This window comes from Equus asinus, chromosome 3 (genome assembly GCF_041296235.1).
Source record: "Equus asinus isolate D_3611 breed Donkey chromosome 3, EquAss-T2T_v2, whole genome shotgun sequence".
Taxonomy (NCBI): Eukaryota; Metazoa; Chordata; class Mammalia; order Perissodactyla; family Equidae; genus Equus; species Equus asinus.
The window spans coordinates 148,168,350-148,190,500 of record NC_091792.1 but is presented as its reverse complement, the minus strand read 5'-3'; the positions used below and the strand labels follow the sequence as shown (position 1 = coordinate 148,190,500).

Sequence of the window (22,151 nt, the reverse complement as noted above, 5' to 3'; positions counted from 1 at the left end):
ACTACCATAATGGTCTATGCCTTCACTCTTTTCCACAATGCAGTCACAAAGATCTTTTAGAAAGGAGAATCTGATGACGTCATATACCTTCCCCATACACTCTCAATTTAAATCTCTTAGGAGATTTTCAATGGGAAGCTCTTCAAAGAACATAAACATGGCTTATGAGAACCTGCACGGTCTATCCCTCACTTACTCCTCAATCTTTCTCACCCCTGACATCATGTTCCTCCTTTCTGTCTTGACTCTACACACACAGTCATGTGTTACCCTCTTAGCTGCCAAGAATACCACTTGTCAGTTTTTTCACAGGCAATTCTTCCTTCCCGGGAAGTCACTCATCCCCTCCCAGTTCTCTGCCACTTGGCCTAATTAATTCCTACCCACCCTTCACAGCTCAGCTCAATGGCCTCTTCCTTAGGGAAGTCTTCCCTCACTTCCTTGACTTGGTAAAATCACCCTGTAAGGAATTCTCATAGTATCACCTACTAATTAAGAACTTGTAAGGTCTGTGTAATTATCTACTCAATGTCTGCCTCTCCTAATTAACTTGAACCATGAGGGCAGGAATGGTATCCAGCTTTGTCCCCCATTATATCCCATATGTCTACCCTCCTGCCTGGCACAGAAGAGACAAACATTTTTGAAAGAATAAATTAATGGGGTCTACAGATACAGGTCTTTAAAATCTAGCTTTCTATGTTTATACAACACAGAAACAAAGTAGTATACAAATGAATTTTCCAGGTTGGGGGGATGGCGGGGAAGAAAAAGAAGCCAAGGGCTTGTTTAAAATGAAACAAAAGCAAGCAAGAAAAAACTTGGCAGGATGAAATTATTCAGACATCTACTCTGCCTTTTTTTCTTTTTGTAATTAAATAGGTGAATTCAGTAGGTTCAACATTATGATAATCATAGAATGCTCAGGTCCACTACACAGAGAACTGTTTACCGCCCAGGAAAAACGAGGGGGAAACAAACGGTGGCTGGGAGAGCTGAACTAAACGTTGTGAATTCCTAAATGAAGAAAGAGAGAACACAGGGGTAGAACACTGAAGCAATCTCTTTCTAAGAGGTGGGAGCAGCAGGTTAAGGAAGAGAAGAGGGTGACCCTTGAACTTACCTCTGATAGACAAAGCAGGTCTGGAAGCTGCAGGGAGAGAATAAACATTTACAAAACAATAAAACTGGCACTTACGGCTCCCCCAGCACCATTGTGCTGGATTAAGACAGGTCTTGTCCCACAGAGATAAGACAAAACAAAGCAACTATATGGTACCCTGTGGGAGGAGGGAACGGACTACAGGGAGGGGGTGGGTGGGGTGCAGGGGTGAACTGGATATAACCATCTTAATCTAATAAAACCAAATCCAATGACTTTTTTTTCTAGCCACATCACATCAAAATTGTACTGATATAAACAGGGGTTGGTAAACTTCTGCAAAGGGCCAGACAATAAATATTTCAGGCTTTGTGGGCTTTATGATCTCTGTTGCAACCACCCAATTCAGCTTCTGTGGTACAAAAACAGCAGCAGACAGTATGTAAGTGAACGAGCACAGCAGCGCTTCAGTAAAACTACCTACAAGGCAGGCCACGGGCCAGACGCCCAGATTTAGAGAATTAATTTTATGTTTGAAGACAGTTCTGTACTCCATATCCATTAGTGTAGAGATCAACTAAATTACCTTTCTTCAAGTTATACTAATTATGTTGCCAAAGTAAAAACAACTTGAAATATTTTTTGATAAATTTCCTCAATTCCTTTGTGACTCTAATGTCTAACACGATGACTGGTAGATCAAAAGAAAAAGTATCCAATATTTGTTGAATAAACTGAATGGTTTTCCATGAAAGATGTGGGGCAATTAGTAAAGCAGAATATCCTGAAAAACTCAGTAATAATTGACAAAGCAATGGGATATAAAACATCCAAGAAAAATTCTAAGAAAAAGCAGCAAGACAAGGGATTATCAAAGTAGCTGTTTTATATTTTAATAAAGTATCATGGCAAGAGTTAGAAGCTCTTCAAAACCTAAAACTCTTCTCTTTACTCAGTTCCTATGAAAATTACGATGACAGGAAAAAACCTCTATTGTAAACAGAATGGATTTTTATTAAAAATTTCTGATTTCATTAGAATACTTTAAATAACTGAGTCAAAGTTTTAATAGTTTTACTTCCGGCACTGACAATTAGCAAAGTGGTAATATGAAGCCCATATAAAGAAGAATATGTCAATGAATTCACTAACTTTTAAGTTAGAATGTCTACCTTCATTTCATCCAGTTCTGACCAAATTAAGTCTGTGGATTAATTAAGACTTGAGGAGACAGTGATCTCACATGTTTTCCTAAATTCATAGGATATTTTCTCATGGTTTGTAATATAGATAGCAAAGCCACTATTCAAGTGACTGCTACCATAGCTCTTCCTTTCTTAACTCAACATGAAATAAAATTAATTCACAAAAATGAAACTTACAAAATAGACTCATCAGAATGAGATCATCTCTAGCGTATAGGTATTTACCACAGTGTTCCTTTAATGGCGAATGTTAATAAAGCACTTAAAATTTCGATTATTCTAACTTATGCACCACAAGAACAAATCTAGTATCTAAATTAACTTATATTTTTACAGTCACTACATTCTTTCTGGGAAAATCACAGTGAATACAGAGAAACCCTAGCAGGAAACTCTGTAGAGCAGCTTCCCAGTTACATTCCCCAGACTGTGTTCTATGAGGTGTAAAAAGCTGCGACATACATAAAGCGTGGAGAACACAGCTTAACATGCTAATGGGGCACCGTGACTCAATGAGCACAGAAAAGAGAACTGAGTGTTTCCCAGTGTTACAGACCACAGAACTCTCAGAGCACACACATCTTGGGGGAATAGATGGGATGTTTCTTGGAATACATCACTGGAATGCTTGTGTAGCAAACTAGATTAAGGTAACTGTGAATCATCTGGAAATGTTTTTCTATCAAAATGAAATTTAGAAAATCATGTCTATGCTTCATAGTTTCTGTGTTAAATAATAATTATGATGCAGAATAACGGCACATGAAGAAACTCTAACTCTAAATTTTATTTTAAAATGTTAAGGATATTCTGTGCCAAGTGTTGCCTCAACGACACAAATTTAAAAGAACATTTTGAATTAGGACTCAAAAAATGTGGTAAAATGTTCATAAGCAGGAGCAGAGGAGGATGCACCGTTAGTCTCAGTTTCAGGTAGAGGAAGTATATATTAATTAAAAATCACCCATCAGTTATACACCTGTGTGAAAACCAGAATTCAGAATGGAAAAAACGCGTATTCAGTCATTTTTGAAGATAGATGACAAAACAGGAGAAGCTGACAAACTGAACTTTTTTCAGTCATCTCAGAATCCAATTCAAAGTGTCAACGTGAATTCTGAATTTTTGCGGGAAAATTTAACATTTCAGGATGAGTACTATGAGTTACAGTAGCTCCAAGTCCACAGTAGGTTATTCGAGTCTGCAAACTTCCCCAGAGCTGTACACAGTTTTTTTTACATCCAAATATCTATCAATTAGGCACACATTTGCTTTGGGATCTCAGAAGACACTGATATTAAAAAGGTCTATATCAGTATTTTCAATAGTCATATTCCATTTTAGGCCATTATCACTTCAAAAATCATCTCTTACAACTGGCCCTTCACAGACCCCCTTTTGCCTCCTCCTCAAATCCATGTTGTGTGCTACTATTAGAAAAGACACTCTAGAACCAAACTTGGATCATATAAGTTTCTCACAATTCACAGAATTAATTCTTGGCTTGATCTCTTTGTCTTTCTGTTATACTCACTTGGTGAACCCAAGTACTGTTAAGTCTAAGGACCCAGCTTTCTCCAAACTTACATTCTTGCAGCTGAGGTAAATCACAAAGCTGTTCAATCCTGTTATTTCTTGAGTCAGTCTTTCAAGCCTTGTCCACCTTGCTCAAAACGCACCATAATACTCTTAGATTACCTCTCGAGTCATAGACAATAGACTCTAATGTCCTCACCATTCTGCCCATGAACTTATAAACTGATTCGCATCCCCATGTATTTTTCCCACTATTCTCATGCTTTAAGAGAGAAGTGCCTCTTCTGGCCAAGACCAATCTCTCTAGTGATGCCCCAAAATATCCAATAATCAATTCAGGGGTTTCACTTCATTTCTACTGCTTGCCATCTCATTTTTGTATCTTCAACTTTTCATTTTCTACTGGCTTCTTCCCACTGGCATCTACATTTTTTTTTTTTTAATTTGCCTTCAACCAGGCTTCCTCTCACTACCTCCCTATCTCCTCTTCAAACATAGTCATTCATAGTTTTCTCTGCTAATTTTCCTCATTTCCTCTTCCTGCATTGACTCAATCATGATTTCTGGCCCTATTAGCCCATCAGAACCACTCTCTCCCAAATCACTAAAATAACATCTTGTGCTATATTCAATGGAAATGTTTTAAGGCTTAACTGACCTCTTACCAACAGTTTACCTGTTGTTTTCTCCCTTCTTAAAATACTTTTCCTGGCTTTCCTCTGACCTCCTGACTCCTTCATCAGTCTCCTTCTGTATACATCTTTTCCTTTCTTCATATCTTTGGGACTCTGAGACCCTAGGCTCTTCCCATTTTACATTGAGCAATCTCTTCGACTCTCATGGCTTCAATTATTTGCTGACTCCCAAATCTTTATCTCCAGCTCAGACCTCTCTCCTTAACAGACCCATATCAACTAATTGCTCGTTTTCTTGGATATTCCACTAGGTACTTCAAATTGCCTATGTCTAAAACTGAGGTTTTTTTTTTTGAGGAAGATTAGCCCTGAACTAACATCTGCTGCCAATCCTCCTCTTTTTGCTAAGGAAGACTAGCCCTGAGCTAATATTCGTGCCCATCTTCCTCTATTTTATGTGGGACACCTGCCACAGCGTGGCTTGACAAGCAGTGCATAGGTCTGCACCTGGGATCCGAACCAGCGAACCCCAGGCTGCTGAAGCAGAATGTGCAACCTAACCGCTGCACCATCGGCCAGCCCGAGTATTCTTTTATATCCCAGCAAATGTTACTATCATTTACCCGGATGTTCAAGCCAAAAACCTGGATGTTATCCTTTATTCCTCTACCCTCTAGGACATATTGATTCTACTTCATAAATCTCTCTCAAATACAGCTATTATTCTTCAGTGCTGCCACTATTGGGCTCAAAACATTTTTTTCATTAACAGATGTGAATCTCACAATTTGGGCTATGCGTCCCTCAGTAGCTTTACCTTTTGCCATTTTTCCATCCACTCCTGCTCCATCCTTAATTCTATTTTATGCCTCTGCTATATGCACTAAATTGCTCAGTGTTCCAAAAAAGCCTGCTCAATTCGCTACCCAAATTTTCCGTGCAGTTTGCTTAGCCTGAAATACTCCTCTCCCGACTTGTAATACTTTGGCATCCTTCAAGTCTCAGTTTAGATGTGACTATGTAGGAATCCTTGCCTAATTCTCTAAACATGGGTTCAATCTGGCTTCTATGTGCTTCTACAATCCACATCTCTCCTCATCACAGCATTCATCTTTCTACTGGAACTGCCTGTTCACAATCATCCCCCATGAGATGACAGGCTCCACGAGAGCACAAACCATCACTTTAGCCATTATATCCCCTGAACACATCTAATATCCCACTTAAACATAAAGACACTCTATTTATTGAATAAATAAATGATGTAGGTCTTGCTTTCTCACTTAGATGGAAAGGGAACTTTCTGAACCTTCTACAGTGCCTAAAAGCATATGGTAGGCATTCATTACTTGTTGAACTAAGAATAGGCTAGAATTGCATTTCTTCTTCTTCCTTTCCATGTCTACAGTTGATACACAGCAGTACAAATGTAATAAAATGTAAAATTTAAAACTCTATGTATTAAACTATATCTAGACAAGCACTGTTGAAATGTACAAAAACAAGATATTCGTGGTAGAAGCAAAGCTTTTCATCAATAGAAACACTCTATAATTCATTATATACATTGCTCTAGGAATTTTTCTAGAAAAGTCCTGTTGTTAAAACTCTCTCTCAAGTCTCCAGTCACTAATTATTCTATGAAGAAGAAAAACACACATAAAAAATAATGAATTTTTAGCATCATTTCCAAAAAGGCAAAAAAAAAGTATGGAATACCAAGAATAATGAGAAAAAAAAAAAACACCTTAAGAAACATTTAAAAATCAGATAAATATAACAAATATTGCTATAAATACAACTTTGTAAAAATAATGTCCTTGCTGATTGATTTTTAAAAAAAGAATGTTAAAAAATAAAGAAGGAAAGTTATCAGTAAAAGATAAATAAAACTTTAAGCAGAGCAGGAAATAGTACTAGCAATTTTAAAACGAGAAAAGGTGAAAAACAACTCAATATGATACTAAAAGTTTTTTAAATATCACAAAAGGATTTTGAAGTTAAATTTGAAAAAGTAATAATTAGGCATCTTCCATCTTACTTTTCTAGGGAGATCTCATATTTAGTGAGATGAAGAATTATATTAAATTTTATATTTATACCTTAGGAAGATACAATGGTCAAGAAGTTGGAAGGACAAAATACGGTTCTGTTGTAAAATAAGTTAATGCAAACTACCTTTGGTAAACTCTAAGAGCATGAAATGAGGATGGTATAAAGAATTAAAAATGAAACACTGCACTTTATTGTCCATTCATGACAATCTTTTAAAAATGTGTGTGTATATTTTTAAGTGAATTATAACTTTTTGACTTTTAAATCACTATCAGGCTTCTTCCCTCTTTTTTCCTGACATATTATTTGTTATAATGTTATTTTTAGTTATCCTGCGGGCAAGAAACACAGGGCATTATTTTTAGATTTCATTCATCTTTCATAACGGAGACTCTAATTTCACCACCTTTAAAATTTTAATCACTGCACATTACATATTACTGAAATAGGTATTTTAAAGTTATTCAGTTAAATAATTGAATTTTACAGGCCATAATAATCATCTAACCTATTAAAATTCGAGTTTAACTACTGTTTTTAATATTTTAATAAGACTGATAATATTTTTCTTTGCTTTTAAAAAAGTTTTAACAAAAGTACAAAAATAAAACCATCAACACCTCTCCAACCCCCTAAAAAACTTCTCTAAAATATAGTGTAACAATGCAACCATATGATATTATCCTTATATTTCCAAATGTAACCTGGCAATCTTCCATGTCAGGGAAGTAATCGGTCAGAACCATCACACTCCTACCTATCCTGAATTGTCTAGCACTTACCAATAAGCAGAGTTGGAACTGGCTATGTTGGCAGCTATGGTACTCATTCTATGTTGCTGGCTTCTAAGGGGAAGAGTCTCCCTGAGGCATCAATGTCAGGTCAGTATAACCGAGTAAGGCGCATAATTGCTTGCTAAAGTAATTTTGGTTACTCTCTGAATTTACTATTACCTTAAAATTACCTGCATATGACTTCCTCCCTTGCTAGGCTACGGATTATCTCTGGAAAGAAATTCTCATCTTTACAGCTGTGGAATCTAGTTCAACTGTCTGATAGGAAAAAAACTATTAAACAAGTTTGCTGATTTATTGAAAAAAATGTCTTGTTCCTTCACACTCTTTAAATAGGCAGGGTCTTAAAGTGGTTCCCAAAGCAGTACCAAAGGGCCTAACAAACGTAACTGTGAACATGAGACTGACAGCCTAGGACTATGACATATGTTATAGTCTCTATCAACTTAGCAAGAAGACAGTTCTTTGCTTCTTTCCACATGGTCCTAAAGTTATTAATTTATCAAGCAAAAAACATATATTAGCTTGTAGTGTAGTAGTTAAGTTTTACATAGTTACTTGGACATATTTACCTGTCAGAGTGTTTTATTTTATATTAGATCTATCAAATGCAAAAGCAGATAATGTAACTTTTACATTAATGATATATGTTTAGAAGCTTTCTCTGTCTCTACCAAATGTATTTTAATTTGCTTGAAACCTTGGACACATCAAGGTGTGGGGAAGTGCACTGGTACATTTAGCAGCACCTAATTTCATGAGTTTCAGACTAGGTGCCAAGAAATGAGGTCATCCAAATATTTGGGGAATAAATTAAAACTAAACCAACTGTTCCTTTTCCACCCATTATTCTCATACTTGACTCAAGGCACCTACAATGAAACTTTAAAATTAAGTAGAGAAAAACTTACCTAGTTGGGATTTTGAATAATAGTTTGCCATTTGTCCACTGTTGCAAGATTGTCGTTTATGTCTTTTTGTTGACATTTCTGTGGTCTTCCATGGTGGTCTTTTTCTTTTGTTCAATTTGCTAAGAACTTCGGAACTATCAGAAGGATTCTTGTCATAGTTAATACATTTATTTAATTTACTATTGTCAAGTTGGTCAGGAAATTTTTCAGTTGAAGGACTATTTGCTTTAGCATTTTCTATTTCTTTAGATTGCTTTTTGAAAGAATTTTGCCTAGCAGAATGGGATCTTAAGGTAAAGCGCCTCGATTCTTCTATATGAGTCTGACGATTATTTCCACTGTCAATAGATTCAGGAGAGTAAATTATTGTATTTAACTTAAAAGTATTTCTGTGTTCAAGATAGTTGATCTTCCTCAAAAATATTCTACAATCTTTTAAGGTTTTTGATCTCCAATTATTTGAACATACATTTCCTAGTCTTAGTCCCTTTTCAAAATCTTTTTGACTGTAATTTGTTCCATTCTCCTTTGCTTCTGACTTAAATTTATTCTCTAATCTAGCATGTGTTTTGAAGTCAGACATTGCCACCCTTTGTTGCAAAAAGTCATCCCTGATCTCAGGTGGTAAAATAAACTGATTATCTACTGTGTTTTTTCCTTGGAGTGGGATGTCAGCATTTGTTCCCCCCTCAGTCTTATTTAAAAATTGGTTCTGGCAGAAAAATCTCAAGTTCCTCCTTTTGGAGATCCAATCCACTGTTCCTTGGTTGAGCAGTTTCCCCTCTCTTCTCCACCTTTCATGCTGCAACCTCTTAAACTCAGTTCTTTTTAATCTAGCTAGTGTTAAATTATTCTTCACATTTAAGATTGGAGAACTAACCATTTTATGCAGTATATGCAACTTCCCTGCTGATTTTGAAGGAGAAGATAGTGCAAATTTTTTAAAGTGCTTTCTGAAGGGGCTGGTACTAAAATCAGAATATTTGGTCCTTAATTTAATTCCTCTGGTATTTATTACTTCCAAAGGGTTTCGAGCATTTGCTTTTCTAACTAGTGAAAGAGACTGTGTTTCTGTTGTTTGCATAAACCAGGTACAGAGTTCATTTAAATCATACTTTTTCCGAAAAAGCATTTTTACAGGTGAAACTTCAAGTTCTAAAAGACAGGTTTCCAAAGGGTTTGCTATTTTGAAACTATCCTTGTCAATGTGTTCTCTTCTTTTATGAACACAATTTTCAGCTTCATCTCCACTCACTTGCACCCAAGCATTTGTTATTTGCTCAAATCTATTGTTTAATTCTTCTAATAAGGAATCATTGGAAGTAGAAGCAGCCCACCATCTGAGCAAAGGGTTTGATGAAATGATGGGGTCCAAGGATACTTCAGAAATGGGTAGTAACTTATCTTCCAAACACCTTTTTGCATTCCTTGAATTTCTAGCTCCTGGGGCACACTTGGAAGCTATTTTTATCCTTGACTGCCTATGTTTTTCCTTCTGACTTTTACCTTTCTGCAAATGGAGTTTATATGATTTATGGAGCAGAGCATTTCTATAAATTAGTGAGCTAGAAGATGCTAATGAATGTAAGAAATGCAGAGATGGTTTCCTATTCCTAATAGAATGTCTCAATGGTATAGTAGCAACCATGCTTTTTGATCCCTTCTTAAATATGTCAGTTTCCGTGTGCCTTGTATCGATCTTCTTGCATTGGTGATCATACTTTTCTTCAGGCAGCTTTTTTTCTAATATATTCTCTTGTTCTAAAGGAGGTAAGCAGCTGCTAATACTTACTTCTCTCTCCTGAGGTGAAATTCTATTAATAGTCACAGATATGCCAGAGATTTTCACTTTTGCAGGTCTACCAGGCTTCCTAATTATTGCCAAAGGCTTCTGATTTGGTCGAGTGATGTTCTTGGAAAGTTGAGGTATCATAGATTTGTTCTTGATAGGTCTGACATATTCAAAGCCAGACCCCAAGATCTCACTTTCAGTAGTCAAACTGGAAACAGCATTAATTCTTTCACCCGAGTCAATTTCGTATTCTCTAATATTTCTGAGACCACTATATTCAGCTGGAAAATCAGCAACATTATTGTTTAAAGACATAACATTGCTTATGTTTACACTCCCTTCAGAAACATGTCTTTTAGTTCTTCTTGACCTTCCATAAATAACAGTAACTGTAATACTCTTCTTATAAATACCTTCTTTTACTTCTGATATGAGAGATTCTGGGCTTTTCTTTCTAGCACTGAAGGACTCATTTTGGCAAATAGTGATGTCTGTTTGATCAGTTTTAGGTTTTGGTGGTCTTCCAATTGGCCGCTTAATCTGTTTCACAACCTGGGGACCTATTTTCTTAGGTCTACCTGGTTTTCTTTTAAAAGATGAATCAACAGCACTGCTTGAGTTTTCCTTAGGTTCTTCTTGTGTCTTATCATTATTCATATCATCTATAAACATTGCACAGGATTCTGCAGTTTCTTTTGCACAATTACATTTTAGTTCTCCCTGTAGAGTGTCACAATCATTAAGACCAGAAGTATAATTTTCCAAGTTACCATTTGAGATATCCTTATTTGTTTCTGGTTTTTTTTCAATTACATGATGAGTTGGATGTTTTTCAGAAGGAAGATCAATATTTGATTCAGAAGTACCAACTGAAGTTAAAGTATATTTGACTCCTTCACTGCTTTTAACCTCAGATAACAACATAAGTTTGACAGGACTAGAATAGTTGGAAAAAGAGCTCTCAATGGCTTCATATTTTGTTGGTACATCTTCAACACTGGAAATCAGGCTACTAGTATCTAAAATAGATGACTTTTTCAAATTACCAAGTTTTTTGTTATTCAAATCTATTGTAGGTATATGACTGCTTCTAATCAAGTTGCTGGATGCTACAACAGCTTTTGATAAACTCTGCTCTTTGCATGTCATTCTGCTTACAGTAAGAGTCATATTTCTACCAGGATTTTGATCTTTACCATCAATTTCTATCAACTTCTTGGGTGCTTTAAATCCTTCTGATAACGACTGGTTATTCCAAGACTTTTTGGCCATATTTATTGTATCCTCCAAACGCTCCACAACTACTTGTAAATTAGAATTCATTGCAATTTTATTTAGATCTATATTGTGTGGGCTTTCAACCTGAATGTTTTTCACTGGATCCTTTTTTTTTGTAGATCCAGAAACTTTTTTGGCCTTAGGGGAGTTTTTGAAAACATAATTATTTGTTACGTATATAGAATACCACCCTGGAGGCACAATATTCCGTTTAGCCCTACTCAAAAGTCCTGGAACATCACTTTTCAAAGGAGTTTGAGTAGTCTCTAATTTTGGGTTCTCCTTATGATTTTGCAAAAAAATTTTTCCAGCTGCAGATTTCTCCTGTGATTTTCGTATGCTCGTTTTCTCATGAGAAGTTGTCTTAAAGCTTTCTGAAAAAGCATCAAAAGCGAGGTTAGTTTCTAAACTATGAAGAGGTAGTTGCAATGATTGTAATGTATCATCTGGTGAAAACGATGTTTCTGCATGACTGTTTTCTTGAAGGCTTCTAGAATTTTGTAAAGGTGATTGGCAATGATAGAATTCTTCTTTGTCCATTGAAGATATCTCACCATTGCACATCAATTTCCTTGAATTTTTTTCAGTGTATTTTTTCCTTATAAAATTTTCATCAAGACTAGCAAGTTCTCTTTTTATCTGTAAAGACTGCCTTCTAAACATGGGTGAATCAGGAGAGTTGTGCATTGCAAATAAAGTTTCTTGACGTTTTCGAAATCTTGTCTGAATAATTTTATTTTCTACCTTTTTATCATGTTGACTAAGTAATTCCATAAAACTGTAATCACTGGCCTTTGCATTATGCAAGAGAGAGGTTATTAAATCTCTCAATTTTAAATCATTATCAGTATTACAATCACTGCTAGATAATTTTATAAGGTTTGTCATATCTGTGGTTTCTATTGATTTTAATTTTTCATTAATACGATCCATTAAATCTTGAAAAATTACAGTAGTTTCCCCTTTTTCATGATTTGTAGTACAATTATTGCTGTCTTCCAAGAGTGAAGAATCTGAGTTACCGAATTTCTCAGTTTTATGTATTTTACTTTCGCGGTCACCCTTGTCATTGCTTACTTCTGCTGGTGTGAGAGATGGAGGCTGGTTCATGTTTGCTTCAAGTCTGTTATTTTCTAAGGCTGAAAGCTCTGAGATGACGTCTTTCAATTTTTCAAATCCTTCAGTCTGTACAGGTGATAATGGTGGAGGTGAGGGACTTCGAGATCTACAAACGTCTTTAAGACTGACTGAAACGTCACATACTTCCCTTGATGGAAGAGGAGTGTGAAAGCCTGATTTTGTAGAGTGAATGTTTGGTAAGAGTCCAGAACAGCACCTGTGAGAATGATAACTGTTTCCAATTCCTCTACTCACTACTGTCTTAATGTGTTCAACAGTTACAGTTTGGCAAGATAAACAATGTAAATCTTTAATACAGACTGGCAGAGGCATAAAACCAGGGCTTTTTCTTTCATTTTGTAAACACCCTCTTTCTGCCAGTCTATATTCACAACTACAGAACAGACCAAGTAAATCATCTTCACTCAGGGGCTTTTGAGATTCTGAAGACACAGTATATGACGTATTACAACAACAAAGAGAAGCAGCATTCTGCTCTTGGACTAGAAATTTCAACATAGCCAAAACTTGTTGCTGGTGATGTATGCACAAAGATTCCAAAACTTTGCTTAATGCTGATTTTCTTTTTTCCATTTTAGTAGCTTCCTCTGACTTTGGATCAACAGTTGAACTAAAAATAAAAATCAAACAAAAAATGAATTACAGCAAAAAAACCAATATTATACGGAGTTATAATTTTAACAGAGTTTGAACAAAAGATATCTTGATATTGCTGGTCCTAACTCCTGGAGAGCTGTAATAATGACATCTTGATTATTGTTTAGCAAAAATATAATGAAGCACTGATGATAATTAATTCCCTATGACAATGTATTAGAGTCAAAGTAAAGCTCTAGTTTTGCAATAGAAAAGCTGATAATTATAGATATGATTATATTCACAGATTGCTAATGTTTACTGCTTTGTATATATTAAGAATATTTAATGGGAAGTGCTTCAGAAGGACTTAAAATTTTTGTAAAGTAGGCTTTTTAAAAGTTATTTTGATAATTATCAGTTCATACTAGCACAAATAAAAATAAGAAGTAGGAGAAAATCTTTCTTATCTTTATTTAGAAGTTTTTTTTCATGGTAGTAAAAATAAAATTATTAATAAGAGAGAGCTCTACACAGTCCCAAGGATGATTACGGAATTTAGATTTCATATAAATAACAGAATGTCTTTTCTAAGATTAAGCTGCAGGCATTTTAACCTAATAAGAAAATTAAAAATTTAAGCTATTTAAAAATAGAACCTATTTTTAATTGATTTTAAATACTAAAGTAATTACATCAAAACTACAGGCATTACTTACCTAATTATTTAATTTCAAATGCTGGAAAATGTCCCACTGCAGAAATTAATATATATCTAACTTTAACTAAGACCCAGGATTACTTAGCAACCAAGGTAGAAGGCTACAAAAAATTTTTTTAATCCAATACCAGCAGCAAGAAGAATAAAATATATTAAAAGAATTCTGTTTCAGAAAAGTATCTATTCAAATTAAACATATCACCAAACTCTGTACATGAAAATAGCCTCCCACTACTGATTTCTTGTATTTCTTGTTGTTGTTAGTAGTTCCTGGTTTGCAGAAATTTTATTTAGGGTTGGAATTGGGATATGCTGATTATGAAGTGCTACAGAAGATAGTATTTTGTTTAAATAAAGGGTTATTACATTCATGTATTTTAAAAATTAAAGGGTTTTTCTTTTAAAATGAAAAGTGAAATTAACTTTTTTATTTTGCTCCCTAAAACTGGCTTGTTTCTCAGATAAGTATGCAATATTTTATCTACATTTTATAAAAAATTATGTTGAGTAACCAAAATACCAAAATAAATTTTGAACATTAGATCAAAATTTTTCTAGAAAAAAAGATAATTTTACCAGATTCAACCAATGTTTCACTAAAACTAGCACGTGATTTGACATAAAGCAGCTATCAACCAAAGTGAGAAGAGAGATGAAATTACAATCAAATGTTTTGAGTCCACTGCTGCCTCTAAACACATGAAGACAGGACATAACCCCAGTATCCTTTCTTTTCTGAAAATAATATTTTTGTAAATTTTATCATGCTTGGGAGTGCAAAATGATGGAACTGACTCCCAAGATTCACTATTAGATAATTAAAAAACTACATGTAGAGAACAAAGGCAGGAAGAAATGTTAACTATCAAAAATGAAGATATAAGCAAATTATGCTCTTTTCCAGCAAATTAAAAATATAGTTTTCACATAAGCAAAAGAAAACCCAAAAAAGTTCTGACAGATGCACTTTAACAGTTTCTTTAAAGTTATGTTATGGCCTAATAACCTATCTGTGACTAAGTATTTAAAGAGAGATTTTATGTTTCTCAGAAAAATACATTGCACTTTATTTTAAAGATTGATATACACTTTCATAACAGTATCTGAAATGCTCAAATGCTTTTTTCTGTTAGCAAAGTCAAGTATAAAGTAGAAATAACTGAAACTAATAACTAGTGTTAACTATTCAGAAAACCTCTGCAAGATTTTTCTCTCTCTTCTGACAAGGAAGTTTATAGTTTAAAAGAGTTTTTTATTCAGTTTGCTAATGGAATTCCAAAAATATCACAGTGGCCAGTAATTTCCATCTAATGCTCTATGAAGAATAGCTTAGCGAAGTTACTAATTCAATATTCACGTGTTAGATTATATCTGATATATACATATCAGATATTAGATAACTAAATTCTCAAATTATAAACCCCACAATATGCCTACTTGGCTTCAAACTTCTTCTTTTCCACATTTCTTGCATGTTAGAACCTCAAATAAAAACCTAAATATGAGTAAATAATAGTTGAATACACATAAGTCTCTAATCTAGAATATATTCTCAAGTGATCATATAAATGTTCTAAAGTTGCATATTCTATAGCTCCCTTGTTTTCAATGCTAAAAATTTTTCTAACCTTTTCCTATTTGATTTATAAACCAAAACATCCTGCCTATTTTTTCCATGTTACTATCCATTCTGCCCATTAAAAGTTTTGTTGATGAAATAGTTCTTTGGAGAAAGTCAATTGCTAATATTAATCTTAATAAAACTGCTTCCTAGAGTGAATCAAAGAAGTCAGTGTAGCCGTTTTTTTTCTTTTCTTTTCTTTTTTTTCTTTTACTGAATGAGTAAATCAATCACACACCAACAGTGTTGTAAATTTAAGTGCAAAAGCATTGAAGTGCTTTACTACAAATTACAACCTAGAAACACGTTAACTGAACAATTAAAATTCATACAATCAGATTTAGATATATAACAACACAAAGTAGGAACAGAATTACAGTACATTTACAACACAAGACAGATACATGAATTCATTAGAAAATATTGTAATAAATAATTCATGAATTATAGTGCAATTGATTTATGCATAAATATAACTAATTGCCTAACAATCAGTTTATATTAACAAAATCTGTCAAAATCAAGGCAGCCACAGAGTTTTACTAAATTACTGCGACAATGGAAATACTGCAATTAAAAAACAAATACAAGTATTTGTACTGTAAACAACTAAAAAAATCAGTCTCACTAAAGTTAGTATACAATTTAATATAAAATTGTCATTAGCTACCAGAAATGGTTTAAACAACTTTACTGAGCAGTAGTTTTCTAAAAACAGAGGCACTGTTTTTTCTTTTCCTTCTTATTTTTTAAAATATAAAATACTTGAGGAACATTCAAATAAGTAGAAAGCACATAATGGTTGCTTTCACCTTCATTAAAAGTCTGCTGAAACTGGATTTTTCAGAAAATTGTCAATTAATAAGTAATAACTGGTAACTAAATTTATAAAGTACTTTGAAAGTTTAACATAAAGAATATCTTAATAGAATCACTGGGGGGAAGGGGAACCCATAAATTTCCCTGCCTTTCCAAGTTTGTATAATCAAAAGTTAACTCAATAATTAGAAACACTTTGTTTCTTTTAAAAGTTATGAGTTGATCATTACCTACAAACTATCAAAAAATATTTAATTTACTATTTCTGACCAAAAATAAATAATACAAGTACTAAAACGCTGCAAATTAACTATAATATTACCTATAAAACTACTGAGCACTGTGAAGTCAATAGCAAAATGATCCCTGATTTTATGAATCCTGTAAAGTTTTTGGTCAGGTCATCTTTTAAATGATATAAAAGTGTTCTGTAAGTATCCCTTTACTATAAACTTCTCAATCAATTTATTAATGTAAATATAGTGTGAGGAATAAAAAAGCTCAATACAATATAAATATTATGTAATGCATTCAAGCCCCCAAATTTTTGCAAGTAAAATTCTGTATAAAGAGGTCAATAAAATTGTGTTGAAACATTTACTTTAACTTTGTTTTTCACTGGGGGCACGGGGGGCGGGGAGGGGAAATATATTAAATAATCCAAGTTCTGGCCCTCACAAAATATGGCTTAATTCTTTAAAAAGAAAGATGACCCTGACATCTGCTGTTTTGCAATCTATTATGTATACTTTCTTGGGGAAAAAAAAAAGAGCAAGAGGATTCATACCCTAGTATGCAGTTAACATGAATTGCTGAAGAGGGTTCAGTATAGATCGAAGAGACCAAATATCTACTTGGTTGTGTATTTTCCACTCTTCAGTTTCCTTATACATATGTAAGCAGTTTTTCAATGTAATAGCTGAAAATCTCTTTAGTATTACATGTATATGTGATTATTAGATACACACAAACACAAGTGTAAAAACACAAGTATTTGACAAGGTGCACTTATTTTTTAAATTCAGCTTTAAGTATTCCTTTTGGACTTAGGAAAACTGGCTTAGAAAAATGATCAGAACCTGACTTTTAACAGAGCAAAGGGGCACTCGGAGAATTGTGAACATATGAAGCAAATCCCCAATCTTTATATGGAGGCACATGCTTTATAACATTTTACCACTAAAACTGCATACTCCATAAATCCAACATGGATACTCTGAACCACATTTTAAAACTGCTATATAAAAATTACTGGTCTCTTTTATGAGTCTAGTAAAAGTTAAAATGCACTGCCCAGCTTCTAACTACCCAATTAGTAGAGTTTACATTACTGAAAGTTCAAAACAGCTTCAGTGTTAAATATTTGTAAATCTATTTAAGACCCTGAACAAACTGCAAATTTGGTTATTAGCAAAATGATAATGTATCGCCCACCAAAATGAAATCTGTAATTCATTTTGATAAACTGAAAATGTTTTGAAATGTCACAGCAGCAAATATATTAAAGTTACACTGAGGTTTTTCAATAGTAGGAGTGTATCACAATCCTTAAAATTTAAAGTAGTCATAACATCAACTAACCAGCACATTTAAACCAAAATGATCATTCTCAAGCTTTTTCTGTGCACATTATAAACATGCTCTAAGTTGCATTCCAACTTTCTTTTCTAATCTTACACATTAGCTTATTTTTCAAATGAAAAACAAAATTAAATTATTTTAATAATTAAATTTAAATTACTTTTTGTTCTTAGTATTCCATCTTATATTAAAGGATTTTATAGCTCCTGGGGTTAACAATGTGTCAGTTTTTTTCAAAAAGTATATACCTTATAAACCCCAACTTCCTGCTAAAACAACTATTAAATGATAAATATTAAATTTCATTATACATATCATTTAAGGTTTTCTTGTCTATTCCTGGTGGATGCACTTGAGTGCATTTCATATTTCATAGAATGCACTGTAGTGTCCTAATACTGTATATATTAATTTTTCTTAGTATGGAGATAGCTGTGTATTTAAACTCTGATTGGTTGTTTGACGTACTTACAGTAACTGTAAGTATGTTAGGTAAAAATGTTTAAAAGCTATTAATATCATATTTCCATTATAAGATGGTTTAACTGAATGGCTGGGGTGGTCTTTCACCTATAAAAATGTTTCACTTGACAATTACTTGTTTTCCCACAACGCTTTATGCTATTGACTACTAAAGAAAACCTGAATCTTTTTCACCTATTTATACAAGGATTAAATACAAACTATCAGAATTAAGTAAGCAACTATATAATTCTGTCCACAGTGAAAACCCTGAATAAAACTTTTTTTCAAAAGGCATGTAAGTGGTTTTTGAACTGTAAAATTTCATGTCTCCTGTCAGAGTGAGCATCTGTAATTCCCACGTGTGTGTATACAGACACACAAACACACACCTGTGCACACACACACACACAAACACACACAAACACACGCACATACACACGTACAAACATTTTCCTAACAAGTAATCTACACAGGCTTGCTGCTGTTTTTGCAGCTGCCAGTCCCTGAATCTGTCATATTATATAACCCAGTGTCTGGTAATCGGAGTTTCTTCTTCGGAGGAGTCTTCAGTGTTCCAGATCTTTCTTTTACCTTGTATTCTAAAGTGCTGTGAGGTACCCCATAAATTCCTTGTGCTTTGGAAACACTCATTTTTCCACTCATTACCATTGCAATAGCCTCTTCCATTATTTCATGATCATACTGCCGATAACGGCCACGTTTTTTCCTGGGCTGCTTATTATCTTTTCGATCCAATCCATCTTCAGTATTTTCAGAGGTTCCATCAACTGTTCCATTTTTAGAATTAAGACACAAAGGAGAGAGGTCCCCGTGTAGAAAGTAAGAGTCAACACTTGAGTGAGTTACGGGCCCAGAACATTCTATTTTGTTCTGTTTAGGGAGTATATTTTTCAGTTTTTGGAGAGCTGATCCTTCTAGGACTGGAGAGGTTTTGGAAACTTGATACATAACATCCAGCAGACCAGGACCATCAGGTTGTGGTTTTGAAACAGAACTTACTCGTAGTTGAGGAATTTTTAACTGTACAGTAGGATGTGAAGTTTCATATTGTAGGCTTTCATTTTTTTCTTTAAATTGAGTAACCATTTTCTGTAGAGTTAACTGATGGAGGTAACTGGAAGCTGTTGGGAATTTTAATTCTGAGGTTTCAAGTAGATTGAGTTTACTTTTTTCTGTGCGCTCTGCTTGAGCTCTTGCCCACAGGGCTACTTTTTGCAGCACTGCACAAGTTTCTTTACTGTCTTTATATGAGTAACTATCATTGAAATCTCGAGTTTTGTTTTTAAAAGATGCAGGCTTCCCTGCTGGTAAGGCTTCTAAGTGGAGAAGTAAAGTTTTTTGAGGTATGCCATAAAGTATGCCTGCTTTATTTATGTCCAGTGCTCCAGACTGAATGTCTTTCAAAGCTTTTGAGAGCAAACCATCTGCAAACTCAGCACTTCTTTCCACATAGTCCTCTCTGTTTCTGTGTAGTCTCCTGGATGGATGGAATGAAACGATGGTAAACTGATGCATGAGAGACTCTCACACAGCTATGGAAGGGGAGGGTCCACTCCTTTATTATACTCCTTGCTTAGGTAACATCACTGCTTATGACTCTTTTAAGTCTGTGAGATGTAGTAGTTACTCCTTAACAAAGCAAACGCTACAGTCCTGGTAGGACAATGTGTCAATCATACGGTGGCCTCAACGGGCAGACCTTCCAAGAACATAAAATCCTAACTCAGTATTTGTAAAAATATTCTCATGATGTTGCTATTCCTCTGACAGATGCTTGCAGAGCAACACTTATAATTTTTATTTGTACAATTAGACTTCCATTATAAAAAATACCCAAATCCTAAAGGAGTTTTTGTTAGTAGAAACGTGACGTTACCGCTAAACAAGTAATAAAAGAGTCAACCCCTTTAAAGGAAATTTGTAGCAGCAAGAATATTTCCAAACACAAATATCCCATATTTCCACAAGACCAATTTTTCTCTAGACAAAAACTTAAAATTTGAAACAGGTAGATAATTTATATTTGGATAATGTAAATTTTAGATATTATAAATGTTATTTCTATTTCAAATGTATCATTGTAATTTTCAGTTTCTCAAATAGAAAGCTTACGATACCTTATGACTCCAAAACTACTACAGCCTCAGTTGAAAAACTTACACTCTACATCTAAGATTTAAATGTGACAAAAAAAGCTTCCTATGCAGTTTATTAACGGGAAGATGCAAAAGTTACAAAAAACAATCCAAAAATCCAACAGAACAGCATTTCACTACTAATTATTTATTTAATTAATTTAATGACAGCTTTCAAAGCATGAAAGGACTTTTTGTGGTGATTACTAGATACATTAAGTAGTTTGCCACCACACCTAAAGCACAACGAAAAAAATGTAAACACTATAAGCTAGCTATAAGAATTAGTAAGTACAGTACTTTTAAAATTTGTTGATTGTTTAAAAAAATTAAATAGTGAAATTACATATTTCCCTTAAAATTGCCTCTTGAAAATTGAATTTAAAAATTCTCTTTACTCATCCTGCTTCTTAGTTTGTATTCTATGATTAAGTTGGCAGTTCATTTTAGTAACATGAACTAAAGTTTGGTGATTGTTCTGATAACTTTTCTTTAACAGAAAGAATAAAAAAGAAAGAGAAAGGACAAATGAAAGGTATGAGAGACACACACTTATGAGTGACAAACTCCCGGAGGAAAACTATATATGTCAATCTACTCAGAGTAGCATTAAGAGTTCTCTGCAGAGATAATTTTATATCAATATTAAATTACATTTCCTAGATATTGCTTACCCAGCCATTGAATTTTCAGAAGAAGGATCGCATATGGATGACTCTTCAGATTTTATGCTGGTTTTCTTTGTAGAGAGATCTAACACTCCATCCCCTATAATTTTTGCAAGAGAAAAAACTTTATATTTGTGACAGACAGGTAATCTTTACATTTCAACATTTCATATTTTGCTGATCTACTAATTCACAACCTAAAAATTAACAATTGTACTTGACACGTGGCCATTACCAACTCATCTCACGGTTTTAGCAACAGGACATGACTGCGAAGGCACTACATAGGAAAAAAGAAAAGAGGAGGAGCTAGCGTTGGCAAGTGATATGAAGACACAAACAGGTTACGAAATAAAATCTGCTTAAAGTCAATCCTTGGTCACCTTTCCCCCTGTTTTGCAGTGAACAGTCATTTGACTGCTCATCCATGACTGTTTTCTATTCATGGCTGCCCAGATGATGCCTTGGGAAAGTAGCAATGATATTAAGTTGTACAAAACATACAGCATAGAAAATATGATGACGAATAAGGGAACAATAATTAACATTTACCAGGACTAGCAATATGTGGAACATACACTTTAGGTACAGTGTGACTCTATGTATAACCCATTTTTTTTAAAACTCACAATGTAAAATTATACTGTTTTAAATAATTGAAATGTACAACAGTTGAATTATTGCCTATGTAATATATTATGGTTGTATCTGTGATGGGATGAAGACATAACTTATAACAATATAACATTTTAGGAAAAATAACCTGTTAGAAACAACTGCCTAAGTATTTGTTGTTAAAATACAGTTATTTTATTACTCTAATACTGAATTGACATAAAACTTCAATGATTCGGACATGCTAATATGACGACCTTCAAGGTCAAAAAGAATAAACTATGAATTTAAAACACAGCAAGAAATAATACTGTGAATGTCTTTACTGATAGCTAAAAAATTGAAAGTTTAAGCTATATGAAAGGAATCATTATAAGAAAATAATGTTTAAAAAATATACTCAAAAATTCAACTAAGTTAAAAAAAATTCAACTGTGGTTTATGATTACCATATAAATTTACCTAACACTTAAGTGTGCTG

The 22,151-nt window shown here is 33.9% G+C and overlaps 1 protein-coding gene across 28 annotated transcripts in view; it reads right to left on the bottom strand.

Moving 5' to 3' along the window:
* LCORL (ligand dependent nuclear receptor corepressor like) overlaps positions 1–22,151 on the bottom strand; it is a 150,065-nt gene that overhangs the window by 14,002 nt on the left and 113,912 nt on the right. For 13 of the 28 annotated variants that reach the window (XM_070506143.1, XM_070506151.1, XM_070506154.1 and 10 more), the window contains 3 exons: positions 21,062–21,155; positions 8,239–13,058; positions 1,124–1,150 (listed from right to left, as the gene is read on the bottom strand). In XM_070506143.1, the coding sequence (XP_070362244.1) occupies positions 1,124–1,150; positions 8,239–13,058; positions 21,062–21,155 (4,941 nt within the window). Of the gene's footprint in view, positions 1–1,123; positions 1,151–8,238; positions 13,059–16,792; positions 19,730–21,061; positions 21,156–22,151 lie in introns of those variants that run through there. The other 15 variants (XM_070506161.1, XM_070506159.1, XM_070506163.1 and 12 more) reach the window with 6 other exon arrangements.